The following is a 12,343-nucleotide window of genomic DNA, read 5'->3' as shown; positions in this document are numbered from 1 at the left end:
TTCTGAATACACCCTTTATCTGCCATTGGTCGAACTAACAGATAGTCCCGCCCCCAAACTCATGCCATTGGTTGAGTCACTATTGTTGTGTCGTGCTGGACGGGATGCTCAAAACAAACAGAAGAATATTTAAAGTGCCACTGAGAGACACTGTTTACTAGGGATGTTCCGATACCATTTTTTATTTTTTTTATTTCGGTACTCGTCGATGCGATACCTGCTTTTTAATTTTAATTTTTATCTGAATTCCATATGAGCAGTTTATTTCAAATTTTATCATCAAAAGGGTGTCCAAATAATTGTATGCATTAAAACTTTAATCAAATGAAAATAGAACAACTAATTTTCTACATAATATTATATTATTTTTATCAAATTAAGTGCTTTTATACAGAAACTCACAGCACAATCCAAATACAACATTGGAGTTATTTTTGTCAAATAAAGTGCTGCATAACAGATATGAGATATTGCTTAAAAATACAATTACTATTTATTTATTTATCTTATTATTATTATTATTATTATTAGTCGTGGTATTTTCAGTGAATATGACATAACTATACAGTAGTGATACATTTCTGTCATACTGTTTTCCATTTAAATTGAGCTATTGAAATTTTGGAGTGTTTCTGTGTTGTTTTGATGGTAGCTTCTCACTTCCGGAACAGCAGGTCGCTGTGTGACCCAGTGGGATTATTAAACCACAAAAGGCTACTTATTAATTAAATAAATGTGTAGTCTGTCTGTATGCACTACAAAGTGAATTAGAGCTCTTTTCGCTGTCATCTGCTGTAAACAGAGCATGCAGTGCTCATGATGGTGTTTTCCGTGAATGAGCCAAGGCGCTCTAAAAGTATGAGCAGCCGGCATCGGCGCTCACATTTGAAGTGTGCAGCACATGCATACTATATATTTATCTCTTTAAATCACAGCCTTTTGCGGTTTAATAATCACACTAGGACATAACGTGATTTTAATTTGCACGCTGAATGTTTACAGAATGACATTCGTACGTCAGATAGTATCATTTTTTTGTTATCAGAGCATTTTTACGAAACTGAGTACGAGCGTGGTATCAAGACATCCCTAGTGTGTTTTTTTTTTTACTTTTTAGGTAAATTAACCTAAAAATATTTGCTTATTTATTTCTTTCTCTCTTTATTTTTTGAGATTTTTCCCCTTTTTTTCACCCAATTTGGAATGCCCAATTCCCAATGTGCTTTTAAGTCCTTGTGATCATGTAGTGCCTCAATCCAGGTGGCGGAGGATGAATTCCAGCTGCCTCCGCGTCTGAGACCATCAACCCGCGCATCTTATCACGTAGCTTGTTGAGTGCGTTGCCACGGAGACATAGCACATGTGGAGCCTTCATGCCATCCACCGCGGCATCCACACTCAACTCACCACGCGCCCCACCGAGAACGAACCACATTATAGTGACCACAAGGAGGTTACCCCGTGTGAATCTACCCTCCCTAGCAACCGGGCCAATTTGGTTGCTTAGGAGACCTGGCTGGAGTCACTCAGCACACCCTGGGATTCGAACTAGCGAACTAGCGAACTCCAGGGGTGGTAGCCAGCGTCTTTTACCACTGAGCTACCCAGGCCCCCCTTGCTTATTTTTTCTTATTGTTTCTGCATATTAAGCCGGGATAGGAGAAAGTATTTAAAATGTTTTAAATGATTACCATTGCATAATGCATACTATTAAAAAAAAAAAAAAAAAACAGTAGGCAGTATACAGTGTTTACTGCACAATATTTAGTAGGCTAGTATTCCATCCTGAACACACCTCTTTGTCACGTTCAATCTCCAAGCCTTCCTCCTGAAGTCCTCTCTCAAATTCCTCCCTGATTTTATCTTTCAGTCCGTCAACAGGTTCCGTTCCGAGCCCCAACTCCAGCACCGCCTCTGAAATATCGCCCTTAGTACTCCTACGTGAGGGGGTGGGGCTTTGGGATGGCACATTACCATTAGAGACTACAGAGAGGCGGTGTTGTAACTGACGTCTCTTGCAGTGATAAACAAGAACATAGTCCACTCTTCTACGGCCGTCTGCAAAACACAACCCTCCTCCTGGACCGGGCCCGGGCTCATCCTGAAAATACACACAAGCGTTATTTTTCTGCGTAACATCTAGATGATATTGTCCCTCACATTTACATGACTTCACTTTGCAAAAGCAGTCAGTGACTGATTCCTGGTGCTTTTACACTGCATGGCTCGTAGTGGGCAGTTTCTGTCAAAAATAAATAAATAAAATAATGGAGATCTGGGTCATCTTTTGATTGGTTTGTGCTTCAAAGCAACTAGATGTTTCCTGGGGTCATCCTCATGTTTTATTATAATTCCGCCTTTGAGTAATGTGCTAAACAAGGATGATCCCTGCGGTTGACTAACTTTAAATAAAAGTGTCATAAGAATCGGGGTGCATTGGAATATGAATGTTGTGAATGTCCTGGATCCAAATAAGGTAAGAAATGAGCTAATCTGGTGTAAATATGAAATAGTTGTCATTTAGCAAATGCATTTATTCAATGTTTTGAACAGAAAACTCATTGCAAGTGTCCCAAAAAGCATTTTGGGATGTGATTATAACATAAATCTCCAGTACAGTTGATGGGTCACTTTTACCTGGCATCCAATCCACAATCTTTGTGCAAACCCACTAAAGCCCCTTCCAAAACACATTGGGCTTTCTTTTCCTCCCGCTTTTGGGTGTCTCTGTAATTGCTGAAAATATTTCACAATTATTGCATTAGACAACAGAATACACGCACCGTGTCCTCGGCAATGTCGTTGGCATCGTGGTGCCCGCTACTCGGGGTGCCCTGCTGACCCAATTCAGAGATATCACGGGCAAGACAGCGGAGTTTCTCGCTTTGCAATGAAAAGGATTCGCTTCTCGTGGCGGTAACGCGCATGCGCTCGGGAGCCCCATTCCAGTTTTCTGTCAGAGAGAGAGAGAGAGAGGGAGAGTGAGAGAGAGACTATGCATTTAAATGTAGAGGCAACAAGACCGGTCCGCTCCATTCAGCACCACGGACAGCGACATATTTGAAGGCTTTACGTCAATTCTCCAAAAACCTTTCAAACTGACCCATGGCAGACATAGGCGCACGTACAACTCCAGTCTATTTAAAAATTCCCACACTTGACTAAAGCGTCACTTAAATATGCCTCATGTGCTCAGGTAAACAAACACAGGGATTCATGACTCTTACAGAGAGCTAAGCTCATTTACCCCACCTGACCAGTCTATTTGTGCCAGTACTTCCCAGTGTACTTGATGTTCTATCATAAACATTTGTCGTTCTGTTGCCAGTATAAAATGCATCATAAATAAAGTGCTTCTGATCTATTTAAAAAAAATAAAAATAAAATAAAAATAAAATAAACGCATGCACGCGTAAAAATCACCCATGTTTAACGCTAGGCGTTAGTTGGCGCTTAAATAGCCCAGCTTATTGCCCCAGCTAATTATAACAAACCCCTTCCACTAAAACCAGCAAAACACTGTGCGCACACACTGTTTTCTTAAAAGAAAACGATCCTAATACAATTAGTCATAATATTAACGAGTGTTACATTGTGAAAGTCCGTCTGAAGGGATCAATAATGGCGCGCGCCTCGGTGATTACTCTGCAGTTAACACGAAGAGCAGTTTGGTGCCACAGAAAATGTCGAGTTTTGCATGCATACAGCAAATGCATGGTTGAATCAAATTAAACGCAGGCATGTGCAACAGTTGCGACCAAAACAAGACAATTTAGAGCAGTACAAAGGGAATAGACGTTGCAATCAAATGCACATGATTTTCCATTTCGCTTAGAAAAACGAATGCATGCACACAAACGCGCGCGCACAGGAGTGCCAAGGTCCGGTACTCACCCGTGGCAGAGGGCGACCTGTTCAGTGCCATGTTTATGTTCCCAGTGAGATGGTGGACAATCCGCTCGCTTCCCCGCGCTGCTTAACTCGCTCGTGCTGCTGCTGGTAATTCCGTGGAGCGCTCGAGACGCTCAAACTTCCAGCGAGAGTCCGACACAGCGCGCGTGCACCGGTGAACAGTGACTGCAGACACTACCCCCACATTCGACATCTGTCTCACAAACACAGACACTAAATCCATAAGTCTAATTATTATTGCGATTTGTAAACACACAAGATCAACAAAAGCTAAACATGCAAGGCTATACACACAAACAGAATTAGCATTTACAGAAACCATTTCATATTAATTACTTTTATTATAAGTTGTTTTAAAACATGATATGATGCTTATAAACATCTCTAGCTCATGTACTATGAATATATGAATAAATGCATATTTGCATGAATATGTACATATATGCTTGAATCAAAGTATTATGACATTTCTGACTGATGGATTTTACATTGAAGGAATATTCAAGTTCAATATGAAAGGTTTTATACAAGTTAATCTCAGCTGACAGCATCTGTGCCATGAAAATTAAGATAGACTCGTCCCTCCTTTTCCTAAAAAATAAAAAATAAAAAAGCAAAAATCTGGGTTACAGTGAGGCACTTACAATGGAAGCCAATCCGTAAACGTTTAAATACTCATTATTTCAAAAGTACAGCCACAAGATGTAAACAATATGCATGCTAACATGATTTTAGTTTTATAAAATCACTTACGAACCTTTTCTGTGTAAAGATATATTAAACTGTATAACTTTGTTGCCATGATGATGTAACACTGTAATCCCCAAAACGACTGTAAAAACATGAGTTTTACCAGAAGAATTAATGAAAGTGCTTTTATAAAATTATAAGCTTCACATCTCTGCCTTTAAACCCTCCAAAAATTGGCCCCATTCACTTCCATTATAAGTTCCTCACTGTAACATTGATTTTTTCTTTTCTTTTTTGTGGTAATCAACATTATGCCACAAATGCTGTCGATTGAGCCTCACTTGTATTAAACCTGGAATATTTCTTTAATTAATATATGTTGGCCAATATATTAGTCATTATTATGCATTAAGTAATAAGAGCAGCTTACCAAAAACAATAAAATATCTAATGTAGAAATTTATTTAATACTTGTTTTATTGTAACTTGAGTTAAATCAATGCAAATAAACTGTAAAGACAACTGTTCACCTGCAAATGTGGATAAATAATAGCTCTTGCCATGTAGCTGATGCTTTTATAATCCAAATTGACTTGTAGTAAACTGGGCAGTCCACTTGAAGCAGCCTGAGTTTATGCATTGTACAAGCACAATGATCAGCGCTGTGCACCTTTCAGGATCATGAGTCACCAGTCTCCAGAGAACTGAATCTGCAGCCTTATGTTATCGCTTAACCATAACCACCACCTGACCTAACCACACTCATTTATGTGTATTTTATATTGTTTATTCAGTGCACTGAGAAAATATCAAGTAATTTGCCAACAATTAGAGCAACCCAATGCAGTCTAGTGAATAAGCAGTGCACATTTATATACTGATAGTCCTATTTAATTCTTCCCAGAGATAAGGATATCTGGACATTATGGACCACTTTCACAATTACCTGCATAATCTATCATAATATCCTTGCTGGAAATAACTAACATACTTCCTGCCTTGATTCCCAGATGATTGTACAATTATTGTGAAGCTCATGACAGCTGAGATTAATCCTGTCCACAGGTGCATAACACATTTGGAATATTTTCTCAAATAATGTCATTTTAGAACATTCCATCCTACTCTACGTACTATAAGAACCCTACCACTAACCTGAAGCATCTCAATCAAATGTTTAAACAATATGACGCCATATAGGGCTTCCACAGACGGCAGCTTCCTAAAGAATTTGCTTAGATAGATTTAAACAAATACAGATTACATACATCATAATATTGGTCAATACTGCATGAAAAAGGAGCAGCTAATCTTGTGGCATTCTGTGTGATTGTGATTGTGAATGACAAGCATATTTACAATGTGATACATGTCCTCCAGCAGTGTGAACAGCATCCTTCAACACCCTTCACCACTGATTGATTTTCTCCATGCACAGAGATGCTCACATAAATGAGTTCAAGTATCTAGAGCACCACCAAGTGGTCCAAGCGGAGGACTTGTTTATGCATTTGACATGATTGTGGTTCAATGTAATAAACACATATAAAGTACAAACACATATACAGTATACAGTAGTTGTTCATGGTCAAGAAAATGTTTGCATAGAGAAATGATCCAATGGCAGAATTGCAATGCAGTAATTTGAGTCAACATTAACTCAACCCTATTCACTTTTATAAAGGGATAGTTCACCCAAAAATGAAAATTCTGTCATCCTTTATTCAACATGTGAGGTATGCTGGAAATGAAAATGTGGTGAGAATTTTTATGACTTTCAGAAAAAAATCACAAAAATGACAAAAATCTCCTGCGATGCACATACATAGTGTTGGACATTCTAAGTGGACAAATAATAATTAAAAAAAATATATTAAGAATGTGAATTTTTTTTTAACAAGACTACTTTCTAGAGGTCCACAGTGCTAAAAGTGCCTGAAGTTGAAGAAACATAAACACCCATAAAGAGAAATGTTTGGTCAACATTAAAACAGAGAATCTGTGGTTATAAAGGCTTTCACCAAACAACAGAACTGCTCTGAAGGCATAAACTACACAAACATGTGTTGTGAATGTGTGTGTGTGTGTGTGTGTGTGTGCTCAATCAGCCGGACAGGTGTTTGACATACAGTCACAGCCGGTGACCTCGAGGACCTGGTGGTGTGTTTGTGTGCCGTTAGCGTAGCGCACAGAAACATTCATCTGCACGGTGCCTGTATACGAGCAACACACACACTTATTCTCCACCCTGTGCTTTTCCAGAGAATGCATAGACTTACTGGTACACTTCCCCTGTGTGAGTGTGTTTAAGAAACAGAGAAAGTCAGAAAGAGAGAAATTCTATATACTATATCAAGAGCTTGTGTTGTCCTGATGTTTGTGCAAACACATTGGCACACCTCACAATAAGTGAGTTGTATCTTTTCTTCCGATTGGCAGTCATCCACTCTGATGTATTCCAGCAGGTCCACACTCCTTCTGCACTCTGGCTCAGTACCTATATATTAGGGCTGCAAATAACGATTATTATAATCGATTAATCTAATGATTATTAAAACGATTATTCGACTATTCAGCGATTATTGCAATGATTAATCATTAGCTCTTAACCGATTATTCAGCTTGTGCCCTGACTTAATGTTGTATTAAACATGCTTAGTAACAATAAAGAGGACAAAATCATCTTTTAAAAATACCTCTAAATGGCATTCATTGAATTAAAGGAATAAAATAAATAAATAAATAAATAAATAACTTTTTATTAAGTTTAATTCAGTAAAAAACTGCAAAAAAATCCTATTATTATCAAGTGTTTTTGTCTTGTTTTCAAGAATCCTTAAAACAAGATACATTTACTTGAGAAGCAACATATAAGATATTTAGACTTGCTTTAAAATAATGTATCTTTAATATAAGTGTATTTTTTATACTTCTGCAAGTGCAGTAAAAGTAAAATATACTTCTAAAAGCAAGTCTAAATATCTTATATGCTGCTTCTCAGGTCAATGCATCTTTTTTAAAGGATGTTTAGATATTTTAAAATATTTGTATTTTTAATATTATATTCAACATTCTCAGATAACAATTTTTTCTTCAGCAGTATAGCTGCTAAAGTAAATGTACATTGTTCTAAAAGGAGTTTTAGATATTTATAATGAAAAAAAGTACAAATCAAAAACGTGCACAGAGACACATATATTATGATTCAATAAGTCGCGAGCCATCACGTTATAATCTAGCTGCAGCAAGCGTGCGTGCTCGGGGGATGAGCATCCCCGCGACAGAGTGTGCATCAGCCGGGTGCAGTTTCAATCTCTCCCCCTTAGATCGGGACACTTCTCACAACTTGTAGAAGAGGTGCTGACCGCACAGAGAAATGCCAGTTTCGGAGTTTGTAGTTATTTACATGATCTGCTTCCGTATTATTTGAACTTTAGTAAAGCTGTAACGCATTAAATATAACTGCATTAAAGATGTAACGCCGGGGTGAAGCTTTGCTTCAGCGGAGCGGCAGCTACGGCTCCGCTTATTCCACAACGAGAGTGCTTCTGTATTTACTTATTTTGTATTTTTGCATTATAATTCCCTCATACTTTACGATCTACATCACCTGAAGCTGTATGGAAAGAGTGCATCTGGACTGTGAGCTGTGTTTTCTTCCTCTCCTCAATCGAACTGTTGTGCTGCTCTCACACGTCATCATTAGAGTTTAATGTCTTCTCATGTTATGTTAAATGAGATTAAATGACTATTCGACAACTAAAAAATATTGTCGATAACGCTGAGTTATCATTTCAGCCCTATACACACACACACACACACACACACACACACACACACAGAGATTTAAGTGTTAAAATCTCATTTTAAAGGAATAGTTCAAACAGGTTTACTACAACATGAGGGCGAGTAAATGACAGAATTTTCCCTTCTCGTTTCTGCATAGCCTATGAGACCATGTAAGTGCTAAGTTAAATCTCTCTGTTTTTTAATTTTGTTTGATATCATTGTACAGCGCTTTGGTCAACATTTCTCGTGCTACAGGAATAAATGTGACTTGACTTACACATCTCACAGCAGGTGTCTCCAATCTGACTTATTTTACCCTGTGAGTAAAAGACACATTTTCAAATGTTTTCATTTTCAGGCTGTCCTTTATTGTTTTCCACCTGTGTTATTTAGAGACAATAATGATGAATGGTGTTTATGTTTGAGTGTGGGTATGTGTACTTGTTTTGCTATGCTTGTGAAGGCCAAATATATTAAAACAGCCACAAAATATAGTAAAACTTCTTAAGACCAACTTGAGGACACTCCTTACTATTAAAATGGTGCATACAGTAAATGGGAGGTATCTGTATGGGGTAGTGTAAGGGTTAGGGTGCAGTAATTACATTTAGCATAATATACAAACAATAGAAGTCCAACTGGAGGTACTCCTAAATGTTCAAGTGTGTGTGAGTGTGTTTGTGTGTGTGTGTGTGTGTACCCCATGCTCCAGACAGCGATTGTGGCCTAACCACACAAACACATTCTTGACACTATAAGGAGTTTGGTAAGATCATCTGGACCGGTTAAAGCTCTATGAGAACATTAATAGTAAATGGTGACCCCAGATTTTCCAGGCTGTTGGTAGACTAAAGGCCCCACCACATTTATGGAGAAGTTCTTCATCATTCAGAGGTAAAAAGAAGTTTGAAAAAGCTATGCAACGACGTACTGTTTGTGAAAATTCAGACACCCGCCACACCACTATGGGAGGTGTTTAGACGAGCATTTAAATATGAGGACGCTCAAGACTACATGTGAAACATCAAATAATATGACATTAAAATGTGTTATTGATGACTTCATGCCTCATTCTATGAGTAGAATTCACACGATCAGTAAAAGAAGCTGTTTTATACATGCAGTATATAATGTGTAATTTGTCATGTTTACATTCTGCATTCATGGCACTAATGCGCTAATATACTATACATAGTAAGTTCCGTAAGTTTAGCAGTTGGTAAGAAGTTTTCTTAAAAGTTCGCCCTGGCGAGCTGTTACGAATCACTGAAACAATCTCAAAAACGCCTTCTTTTTGGACAGAATTTGTTCCTTCAATTTCGTAGGAAGTATGCATGGGCCTTAAGGACCCTATTTTAAGAATGCTACGTCTTTAGCACAAAAAATATTTAATCGCAAACATTTACATATTTAATTATGATTAATCGCAGATTTCGAAAATGCTTAAATCTGCCCTATTCCAACCAGTGTTCAGAACTCACATGGAGCTGAATGAAATCAACAAGTCAAATTGGTAAATGCTTCAATCGCTATTAAATTTTTTTACGTATTAAACGTTTTAAATTAATCTCATGTATTAACTCGTTAATTTTGACAACTCTATAAGGAATGTAAGTATAAGTATAATTAAACATATTGATCTACTGACACACAAATAGAAGCTAGTTTTAAACGTGATCGATAGCTATTTGATATCATCTGCTGGTGTAATCCTCAAACTGCAAATACAGGAACTGAGTTTAGACTTTGCGCCGAGAATAGACGTGGTTCTCAGATGCCTTTGTGCAATGACGTATTTCTCAGGAAAATAGCAAATTACGCTTTGCGCCACTTCAGTTTGTGCACATACACCCACAGACAGCGGAAACACTCCCACCCACGCCCACTTGCATGTTGTGCTGGTACTAAAATCGCACTTAGAAATAGCGCAGCCACGGAAAAAAAAATCCCTAAATGGGTTATTGGAGTGCTTTCTTTTAATGTAGATAAATAGCCATGAACCAAACCAACCAGCTCCTAGGTGAATCACAACATTACAAACTTTTTTTTCCAGCAAATTAGATTTTTAAGTAAAAAGTATTTGCAAAACTATTTACTTAACGTTTTTCATGAGGGAATGAACTACAATCCCATGAAGCACTGCAAATGATGTAATGAAAAACTAAAAACTAATGATCCAATTAACTATGGCATAATATCCCTAACTATTATAGCTATTTATTCAAAGTTGTTGATTATAAGTATAGAAACAATATTTAAGTTTATTGCATATACCATCTATTAACAACCTCAGAGCTCATGGTAGGTCTGTCTTTATAGGCGTATAAGTAACTGTTAAAAATGTATTTGCCTATGAAAGAAAATAAATGTGACCTGACTGCTGTTGCGCTATATTCCTATGTGTGTTATTTAAACATTTTGATGAAATAGTAATAATAAAGAATGAGTAGGTCCGCCTAAACCTTTGACTGCCCTTTTCTCATATATACTATATTGAATGCATCATACGGACTGCTTTTATGCGGCTTTTGTTTTCTTTTGTCCTTTTTAGAGCTCGACAGCATCCGTCCCCATTCACTTTCATTGAATGGAAAAAATCAGCCTGGATCTCATTTTGTGTTCCACAGAAGAAAGAAAATAATTTGGTATTGGAAGGACATGAGGGTGAGTACATGAGGGTGAGTTGGGGTGAACTGTTCCTTTAATAATCATCACAGTGAGGGTTTTACCTCTGAGCTGAGGGAGCAGCTCATCTTCCTGCAAGAGAGCCGATAACTCCTCTTATCTCTCAGACACTCACAGTGTGCACACATCCACCATCACTCACTCGCCAGCCTTCACACACACAGTGAGAAACCCAGAAGTCAATCAGTTATGCACTAAGACATTTGCACTTGGCGCATTAGTATTCTGTATGTTAACTCAACGGCCGTACTGCAATAACAGTTTTATTCAGCACGCAGACATCCATTTGAACTTCAGATAGAAAAAACAAGAACAAGTCTACATTATACACATACGATGGAAATAAATGAGAGTTTTGTGTGTGTTAATGAGTGTGGGTCAGGTTTTGATTACATTGGGGTGACCAACCAAAGGTCCCCATGAGGGATACAGCTTAATACTACAGCTGCCAATCAATAAATTGTTTTTATGAAATGTATGAGATTAATTCATTGAATTAATCACAATTATATTCTGTATGTATGTATGTATGTATATATATATAGATAGATAGATAGATACTGTATATATTAGGGCTGCAATGGTACATGTATCCGCACCAAAACCTAACGCATACAGAGCCTTCGGTACGCAGTCATATGAATGATTACATATCTTAGCATGCATGAAACCAAGCCAAAAACAACATATAATGAACAACACAAACCGCATAGAACTAAAATGAAGAAGATTTCGGAGCAACACGGGACAGCACGGAACCAAAATTTAACAGAACAGAGCGCCAGACAGAACACTAGAAACTGCGGATCAGATAAATGCATGTGAAGTTTATACTAGCTAGCTCACTATATTTCCCATTTGTGATGGAACTAAAAATATTAATATGTCGGATAAGCCAGAGATTGAAGACTCACTGCCATCTCTAAAATCGGTTGTTTGGGAGCATTATGGTTTTCGCAGTAAACTACAGTAATACTGGGCAACGAGTAGTGAACAGGATGATGGCTGTGTGTCGGCTCTTTTTCACCGAAGTCAGGTACAGTTGTGCTCAAAAGTTTGCATACCCTTGGAGAATTGGTAATATATGTACCATTTTTAAAGAAAACATGAGTGAGCAGGCAAAACACATTTCTTTTATTTCTTATGGGATTCATATTCAACTGTAGGTTATAACAGAATGACACAATCATAAAACAAAACATGGAAACAAAGAAAAAAATGAAATGAGTCCTGTTCAAAAGTCTGCATACCCTTAGTTCTTAATACT

General features: G+C 37.6%; 1 protein-coding gene across 1 annotated transcript in view; it reads right to left on the bottom strand.

Annotated features, from left to right (window-relative positions):
- Nucleotides 1-5,779, bottom strand: part of LOC127416725 (anoctamin-1) — a 54,308-nt gene extending 48,529 nt beyond the window's left edge. Inside the window, exons 1-4 of the mRNA XM_051656224.1 lie at nucleotides 5,133-5,779; nucleotides 3,895-4,105; nucleotides 2,784-2,953; nucleotides 1,796-2,101 (exon numbers count right to left, since the gene is read on the bottom strand). Coding sequence (XP_051512184.1) covers nucleotides 1,796-2,101; nucleotides 2,784-2,953; nucleotides 3,895-3,925 — 507 coding nt within the window. The 5' untranslated portion in view covers nucleotides 3,926-4,105; nucleotides 5,133-5,779. The remainder of the gene's footprint in view (nucleotides 1-1,795; nucleotides 2,102-2,783; nucleotides 2,954-3,894; nucleotides 4,106-5,132) is intronic.
- Between the last annotated feature and the right edge of the window lie 6,564 nt (nucleotides 5,780-12,343).

This window comes from Myxocyprinus asiaticus, chromosome 26 (genome assembly GCF_019703515.2).
Source record: "Myxocyprinus asiaticus isolate MX2 ecotype Aquarium Trade chromosome 26, UBuf_Myxa_2, whole genome shotgun sequence".
In the NCBI taxonomy this organism is placed as follows: Eukaryota; Metazoa; Chordata; class Actinopteri; order Cypriniformes; family Catostomidae; genus Myxocyprinus; species Myxocyprinus asiaticus.
Note: the sequence above shows the minus strand (reverse complement) of the source record. Positions and strands in the feature narration are given on the sequence as shown.